This window comes from Aplysia californica, unplaced genomic scaffold (genome assembly GCF_000002075.1).
Source record: "Aplysia californica isolate F4 #8 unplaced genomic scaffold, AplCal3.0 scaffold00120, whole genome shotgun sequence".
Classification (NCBI taxonomy): domain Eukaryota; kingdom Metazoa; phylum Mollusca; class Gastropoda; order Aplysiida; family Aplysiidae; genus Aplysia; species Aplysia californica.
The window spans coordinates 1,283,260-1,292,057 of NW_004797390.1; the positions used below are offsets into that span (position 1 = coordinate 1,283,260).

Genomic DNA, 8,798 nt, shown 5'->3' on the forward strand with positions numbered 1-8,798 from the left:
GGGGGGGGAGTGATGATGGCACACGTTTGCAAATTATAAAAAAAAAACCAAACCTAGATTCTAGTTGGGACCGCGCGCCCGTGGTCTAGGGGTTATGGTGTTTGCCTCCCAGGTTCGATTCTGGAAAGCAACGGAAAAATAACCTTCTCAAAAATGTTCTCCTTTCACCTCCTTTCCCGCTCTCTAACCATGTTCTGTCTTCTGCTTTCGTCTCCACTTTCTGCCCCCTCCCCCTCTGGGCTCCTGACTCTTTCTGCAGCCTTTCTACTGCCACTCCTCGGCTCCTTCTTACTTCTGTCTTTTATTCACACCCCTGTTCTTATGGTTGATAAGATCTAACATCTAGCCTTCTTGCGCAAGGTTTCGCGTGTTAAAGATCCCTTGGTGGTCCTAAATTTGTTAAGAGTAGGCTTCAGCGGCCACCCGAGTGGAATTCAAAATTTTCTACCAACTGAAAAATGTCGCTCTATCATTTGACCTTATGCAGTTGCATGCGCCGTAAAACACTTAAAATTTTTTTAAAAAGAATTCTTGTTTATTATTTTCCTTTTAAAAACTAAAACACTTTGGAACTTGCTGAATTAGTCTCTCTTTTTAGAATCAAAGCTTACACGTAGAGCCCTGTGCCATATCTTATTGTAAGGTCAATAGTTGGTAACGTTTTAAATTTGATAGCACATTACCAGAATGAATAATCATTATGTTGTTTCGGATTTCACACGATATTTTGTTAATTTCTGCATTTTCTACAAAGACAGCGCACAGAGCATTAACATGTTTCATATTCAATCTTTATGTCTTTTTATGTTTTTGCTCCGACTCTATGAGTGGATGGTTGGTGGGCACTCTAGTGTAGTTTGCTCTTTCTTTCCCAACAAGTATCTATCCTCATTCTCTTTTTTTCTTGTTTTCTTTGGATGTTACCCTCTCTAATAACACTTCTAATCTTTGGCTTTTATGTGAACTATTTGTGTCGCAAGTGCCATAAAACCCTTACCAAAATCTAAAATTACCCTTAATAAAGTGTCTCGACATCTTTCTCGTTCACAGAGCTGAGAAGTCGGAGGTTCTGTCCGAAGACCAGCAGGAGAATGAGAAGAGAGTGGAAGTGGTCAAGCATGCCGTCCAGAACATTGTCAAGAAGGCGGGGGCTGTGCTACAGGCCCCGGGAACGGACTATGACAAGAGGCTTGTGAGTTGTGGGACTTTTTGTCAACCATACTTGAATTTTCTAAAAGAAATTGGTTTAATTGTTTTTAAAAAATCTAAATTTCATATGTACTGTGAAATTGTAAATAAGTGTAGTTTTTACCATATTTGCGCCGCTGGATCGGAAAAGTAAAGTAAAAGTAAAGTTACCATATTATTTGCTCAGAATTTTGTAAATGTTAATCCATCCTTTGATAAATAATTGTTGTACAGGCTGGTGATTATAACATCTTTTTTTGGCGCTTACAACAACCAAAAGTTTGTCAATGGTGCCAAAAAATATCTACCCAGTCAGTCAATGAAATAATCAGTCAACCAATCGTACTTCATAGTTGGCCGCAATATTTTATTTTCCTTTTTAGGTTGAAAATATTATTAATGAGTGGCTGGGGGGCTTTACTTGCAGGTCCTGCTTCTTTTTTTCTCCCCCTCTGCTATTCCTATCTGTTTTTCTGGCTCTTTTCTTGTTTTAAAATATGACCACTATAGTGTCAATGTTCTTTTTCTTTACTCAAATACAGACAAACTGAAAAAAAGGGCCGTAAAATATAACACTGAGTCAAAGTTTGCACTTGGTAAGAGCAGGGCATATGATATGGGGTTGGTTTTTCTCTGTGATTATTTTCATATACATGTATATAAAAGACTCCCTGTTTGATATTCTCTGCCTTGCAAGCCTGGAGGCTCTGGCATGGTTTGTTGATTCGCCTTGTGTTGTATGTTTCTCTGTAATTTTGGACTCTATCAACGTGTGGGGTACAGGCTGGTGATTCATTGGAGCTTGTTCTCTTTTCTTTAAACATTTACTCTGCACATTTCTATATTCTTCCCATTAGTTTGCAAAATGTGTCATGCTCTTTTTAGCACAATACAAGGTTGAATAGGAAGTGTTTCTTTGACATAAACAGGATGCCTTCCGACAAGTGTGTAAAAGGTCAGTCGGAGAGATAGTTTGCTTCTGGTTTGTTTTAAACAGACTGAATATATTGAAAGTGGAAAAGTGTGTGAAGAGTTTGGAGGGGGCTACCTGGCCACTGCCCACCTCTTGACTGGCTACATGGGTAGAGTCTGGGGTTGTTTTTTTTTTTGGGGGGGGGGTTTAGAAGGGGGGGGGGGCTTTGAAAAGTTGACACCTATTGATATAAAGTTCATCTAGCAGTTGGTTGGAGGGGGTCTAGCTGGCCTTATTTCTTTTTCCATCCCCTCTCTTGTCTCTGGCTGTCTCTTGTTTCCTTTGCACTAGATGACCCTTATTGTGGAAACGTGCGTTGTCTTTCTCAAATTTAAAAGAAAAAAAAAGTTATCTCCAATTGAACTGAACAAAGAGGATGGAGAGTCATAAAAACGTAACCGACATCTGTGGTGTAGCAGTAAAGTGCTCTGCCATCACACTTATGAGACCTGAGTTTGGTTCTGGAATGGGGAAAAATATTTTATTGAGAACCACAGTCTTTCTGCTGGAATGTTGTGTCCCTGTCAGCCCGGGTTGCCTGTTAACAGGCCAGGTCGGAAGCCGGAAGCCCCCTTCTAAATGATGTAAATTGTGTCAACGAGTGTGTAAAAGCACATCAATTAAAAAAATATATAGCTTAAATAGAGTAAAAACACATCAAAGAGCACCTCTTCCAGAGTGTCCCATTTCATAGAGATACAATCGAGGGTCACTTTGCACTGTAAAGTTTAGTATGATGCCTACTCAACTTAATGTGTGCCTATGTTCAGTTGTCTTTATCTGCTTCCTGTCATATATCATAGGACCTAATGATGTTGATTGTGCTGTACTGTAAAACTATAAAACAAAAAAATTGGCCCCAAAAGTCAATATCAATAGCCAGCAAACTATGAATGGAGATTACTAGAACACTTTCTTTTTCTTTTAAACTCTAATTTTTTTTTGCCACTTACTCTTTTGTCTAACTGTTCCTTACAGAAAAAGTTGCCAGAGACTGGTCTTGGCCATGCCATGATTGAGTCAGCACAGAATCTGGGACCAGAGACCTTGATGGGGTATGTTGTTCAATGAAGTCCCGGATTTTTCTGCAAAAAGCATTAATTTAAGCAAATCCACAAATCAACCAAACTTAAGATTTGGAAAAAAATCTTTGTTTCAATTTTTGTTCGCCCTCCCCCCCATTAAGTCCCTCTTTATTTCCATAAGTTTTGAGTTTCCATTTCTGAAAACATAAATGATTATGAGAAAGTTTGATGCTATTAAAAGAAAATGTTTAAACATGTACATCTTTTTTGTGACAAAGCAAACTAAAAGGTTACCTTACTAACTTGTGAATAAAAATCTCTCTAGATTCTAGTACTCTACAATGTTGGCATGCTACTTGAACCCCAGAAGAAGGTTAGGTTAGATTTTTTTTTCCACCCCCAAACTGTAATCATGTTCTAAATATTCTTTAGAACTTGTAGCAGTTTTTAGAGATGCCCTTGATCCGTTCTATTAAAGATCAATGGATGTAATCTATATGTGCCAGGTTACAATATTAATTTCTTAATCGTTCACTGACGCTGATAATTTTATTTCTCCTGACTAAATGTTTTGCCGTAGTGTTTTATATTATGAATTTTGGTGTTTTGTCCTCTTGTTGTGCTGTTTATGTACAGTGTGTATTCAATAACCTACAACTTGTTGATATTGGAAGTATACTAGGTACTGAGTAACGTAAGAAATTAGAGTTTTCTTACCAATCTAGATACGTTGACATTTTATGTAATTATAACTTCTAAAGTTTGATGTGTATTTGTCTTCAGTGCAGAAGTGCAACATAATTGATCTGTTGTGATTTTAGGCCAGAATTAGCCTCTTCCCTTTCCACGTTTTCTCATTCAAGTCATGGCGTCGAGATTTTTGATGTTATGGTTTATGATTAATCAGTTAATCAGTTTATTTCAAGGCATAGCCAAAAGCATATGAAGACCTCAGGTGGTAAATGTTATTAGTCATTAGTCACAGAAAAAATACTAAGGATCATACTGCCTTTCTTTTTTAATGCCTCGTGATTACAAGCATCTGATGGAAATAGTATTGATAAACAAAATGGAAAAAGCCAAACAATAGATAAAAAAGACGACAAAAATTTTTTATTCTGACTTCCACCATTTTCCTTCTGCAAATTCATATGCTTAAGCTATACACTTACCGCCATATGAAAAAAACGCTCACAAATTAAATGTGTATTGAGAAATGCAATGTATACACTTGTATTATTTTATTCTCCGTGTACATAGTATATTAATTCTTCGTAGTCCATGTTTTCTTAATTGGAAGTGAAGATTTAATGACTGCATTTCTGCCTGAATTAAAGGTTAGGAATATGTATATGTGTGTGTGTATGTACTGCCTAGATGTCCATATATATATATATATATCTAGAGAGAGAACGGTTTTGTCTCCTGTAGATCTGCATGCCAGATATGTGGGGAGTGTCAGATTGACCTAGCCCGGGAGCAAGTTCACTTTGAGACCACCGTGGAAACAGAGTTCTTGGCTCCTCTTCAGAACATTGTTGATGTAAGTTGAGTCGCCGTCTTTCTGATTGTCTTTGTTCTGCTATGTCACTTGTTTTGTTTTAATTATTTTTTTTTTCTTCTTTCTAATTTTGGTGGTGACTTTGTGCAGGTCAACTCTTTGTTGAGACTTTTGGGTGCATTTGTTCTCATGTTTTGGCTTATCAGGCTGATATAATGATATACAGAATAAACTATTATTATAGACAGCCTAGTGTTCAGGAAGTTTGTAATCAGCTCTAACAATTTTAACTGTTTCAGTTTCCGTCTTAAAGTTCTATTTTTAGAGGGCACAGGTTTGGGAAATTAGCTTTTTTTGGGAACGGGAATATTATATTATTATGCAAAATAATCAATTATCTAATCCATTAAGACATTGACTGAGTAGCTGAAAGACTGAGATAATCAAATAGAATGTGTCCAATATTTATATTGTAATGAAATGTGCGTGGTGTACAACTGTTGTCGAGATTGCACCTGTACCTTTGTTTATCTGTGGATTAATGCAATTTACTGTTTGTACTGTTAGAGGGCTGGGAAATAAATTTAAAACACATCAAATCAAAGAGCACCTCTTCCGGAATGTCCCATTTCATAGAGATATAAATAAGTGTTCGTTTTGGTATTGTGTCACTGACCATCTAAGATAAATAGTGTAGTTAACAACATTTGAAGGAGTGTTGTGGGACAGTGAACAGGAAGGGGGGGGGGGGGGGGTATGCAGGACAAAGTCAAATCGAGGCATTTTTTTTATCGTATAGTGCATTCCTGATTATTAAAAAGTGAAGACAATTACTCCAACTTTATCTCTTGTTTCAAAAGCAGTGATTGCTTTCCTGTTTGGTTTAGAATATTTTTCTGTGTTTTGGTTTGCTGTAAGTTGAAACATCATTTGCCTAGCTGGGAAAGGTGTTTGTTAAACAGTCTTGTAAAACTGTTGAAAGAAACATACACAAGGATGCAAGACAGTAATTTTGTCTCTTCTGTTTCACTGAAGTGTTCACAGAATGGGCTTGTCTTTCCTCGTATTTGTGACTTCACTTTTCTGTTCTTTTAACGAACCCTTTTTTAAATAGACTTTTATCATTTTGAAAGTTAAGCATACTTACTTATATTTTGAACATAAACACCAATATTAAGCTCCACAATTTTGTAAAAATCTGAATTAAATGAGTACTTTGTTTTTGCTTTTGGCTTTTATAGTTGGAATTCTTGATGATGAGAGTATAATTTTCACAACTATCACTGGAATTTTTGATGATGAGAGTATAATTTTCATATTTATCACTGGAATTTTTGATGATGAGAGTATAATTTTCATATTTATCACTGGAATTCTTGATGATGAGAGTATAATTTTCACAACTATCACTGGAATTTTTGATGATGAGAGTATAATTTTCATATTTATCACTGGAATTCTTGATGATGAGAGTATAATTTACATAACTATCACTGGAATGCTTGATGATGAGGGTATAATTTTCATAACTATCTTTGGAATTCTTGATGATAAGAGTATAATTTTTCTAATTATCATTGGAAATCTTGATGATGAGAGTATAGTTTTTATAATTATCTTTGGAATTCTTGATGATGAGAGTATAATTTTCATAACTCATTGGAATTCCTGATGGTGAGGGTACAATTTTCCTAACTGTCATTGGAATTCTTGGTGATGAGTGTGTCATTTTCGTAACTCGAAGTCTGAAGATAGGTCGACTGTGAGAAACTGAGGCTGTGTTTTGTTTTCCCATTGGTGTCCAAGTGGCATGCTACTCTCTCCATCCTGCTTGTCTCACTGACCTTTGTGTGCCTACTAATTGTTTTGACCTCTCCCACATGAAATACATACACACAACAGAGTCGTAGTCTAGTGAGTACTGGTTTGTTGTATCCCAGCCAATTTTTTTCGGTTTTGTTTGTTTGTTTGTTTGATTGGTTTTTGTTTTTTTTGCTGTTCAAACTTTGTTTGAATATGTAAGAAGAGGACAGGAAGCGTCCGTCCCCTGTGTGGAGTACTACTGTGTTCCATCTCGTGTGTATTTCTGTGTGAGCTGTTTCCTGTCGTGTTTGTTTGTTCGAATGTTGTAGGGAAGACTGTTGTTCAATGTTGTCCTTTGTTTGTTGTGACTTTGTGTTGAATATGGACGTAGGGAGGGACACTTTAGTAGTTCATGATGCCACTATGATGTTGTAGCTTACAGACTGCACTGATGATGGGGTACTGTGCAGTAGTGTAGATTGAAAGCCCCTTTTTTTAAAGCTTTGTGCAATTACTTAAGAGGCACAGAGTCCAGCATGCTGATACTTGAGCTGATAGCATCCCTCCTCTAAATAGTAATTGAATTTCTTTTCTATTTCTTTTTTGTTTGTGGTATTTAATAATATAATAATTAGTTTTGTTTTGTTCTGAAAATGATAAAGGCAGCAGAGCTGCTTTGCTATCGTCATTTTATAGCTGAACCACTTTGTTGATTACGATATTAGTTGCAATAATGATAATTGTGATAATAGATTCTCTTGCATTTATATGGGGTGTATCTTTGCTCAAACGTAGGCTTAATGTGCTTTACAAATTATTTTAGTCCTGACAGACCATAAAAATACAACATGCTATAGTGTAGCATTATTTTTATTTATAGGAAAAGAAAAAGACTACATACTGTAACAAAGTGAAGATCGGAAAATATAAGAAAGAAGGAAAGCAGATTTGATAGTCATCAAGTTTTAGACATACTTATCAGGAAATATTACATGTATATTCCCTATGTATATAGTTGCGCTGTATGGCAGTGAAGCAAGTAACAGTATTTCTTATATCTCTAAAAAGGGAAACAGTCTCATTGTTATTATCTTACTTGTCAGAAATTTTGTAAATACATTTCAAGGTGAGTGCTGCATTGAACTGACTTGAGAGGTAGATGTATCTTGACAGCAGAGTTTCGGGGTCTCAATTTATCAGTTCTTTGAGAGTGATTCTGTGAGCCCTGATAATGGAACATGGACATTTTGTGCTGCAGTTTTGGAAAATTTGGTTGTAAACAAACTTCCGTGTCTATTTCCATATCTATATCTCTTTACTTCTGTGTGCTTCGTGGTATTTTGCTTGTCTTTGAAGCTCAGCGGTTGTTGAATATTTCAAGCGGAAGTTTCATGTTCCAAGTTCCATATGTCTTTGTTTCTTGTTACTGTTTATTTTGTTGTTTTGTTTGGGAGAGTGGCTACACACAGACAAACATGTCCAGTTTAGTAGATTAAAATAACCTATGGATGAATCATGAAAAGTGTTGGGTTTTTTCCCCCCTCTGTTTTTGATATCTGTGACTGATATCTAATAGGGGTCACTTGAAAACCTTTCCAACTCCTTTCACCCCCTTGTTTTTTCCTTAGTTTTCTCCCCCGCCCGGCTTCCTGTCTCCCTTTTTTCCCCTTTGTCTTTTATTTCTTAAAAAAAAAGAGAAATAGTCTTAGTGGTCCTGAAATCTTTTCATGGTCAGAGACCGAGGAAATTCCTCAAACACTTTTTAGTTTGTTTGTTAATCTTTGTTTGCTGGGTGAATTTTCTTTGCTCTTTCTTTTGTTTTTTCCCCCCCTTTGGTTTTATTTGCTCAATATCTTCAGCTTCTTGTAAAAATGTCTCGTGATCGTTCATGAGAGATGTGGTGTGATGCATGAGCTCTTTGTTTGGAAAACAATAAGGCAAAAGGAAGGGAAATTATTTCATCATCAAGAATTCTCTTTCACTCTTTTTTTTTGTAATAGACAGTGTTGTGTTTATTTCAAAAGCTTTGTTTTAATTTAATTTTATATATATATATATATGTATGTGTCTTTTTATGCATGGTGTTCTGTCATTGTCATTTGTGACAAAGAGGATGTAGGCTGGTGAATGTCTGTGGAATTATTTAGGAGGGACTGGTTTGTTTTGTAGGTCTGTGATGAACATTTATAAACCTGTAGAATATGACACTTATCATTTCTTATATGGCTCTCTCTCTTTCTCTCTCTGTCTCTCTCTGTCTCTGTCTCTGTCTCTCTCTCTCTCTCTCTCTCTCTCTCTCTCTCTCCCT

General features: G+C 36.2%; 1 protein-coding gene across 1 annotated transcript in view; it reads left to right on the forward strand.

The window, feature by feature from the left end:
- The window catches only part of LOC101845160 (rho GTPase-activating protein 17), an 84,121-nt gene that overhangs the window by 39,398 nt on the left and 35,925 nt on the right, over positions 1–8,798 (forward strand). Inside the window, exons 2-4 of the mRNA XM_005096062.3 lie at positions 1,051–1,192; positions 3,140–3,216; positions 4,618–4,729. Coding sequence (XP_005096119.2) covers positions 1,051–1,192; positions 3,140–3,216; positions 4,618–4,729 — 331 coding nt within the window. The remainder of the gene's footprint in view (positions 1–1,050; positions 1,193–3,139; positions 3,217–4,617; positions 4,730–8,798) is intronic.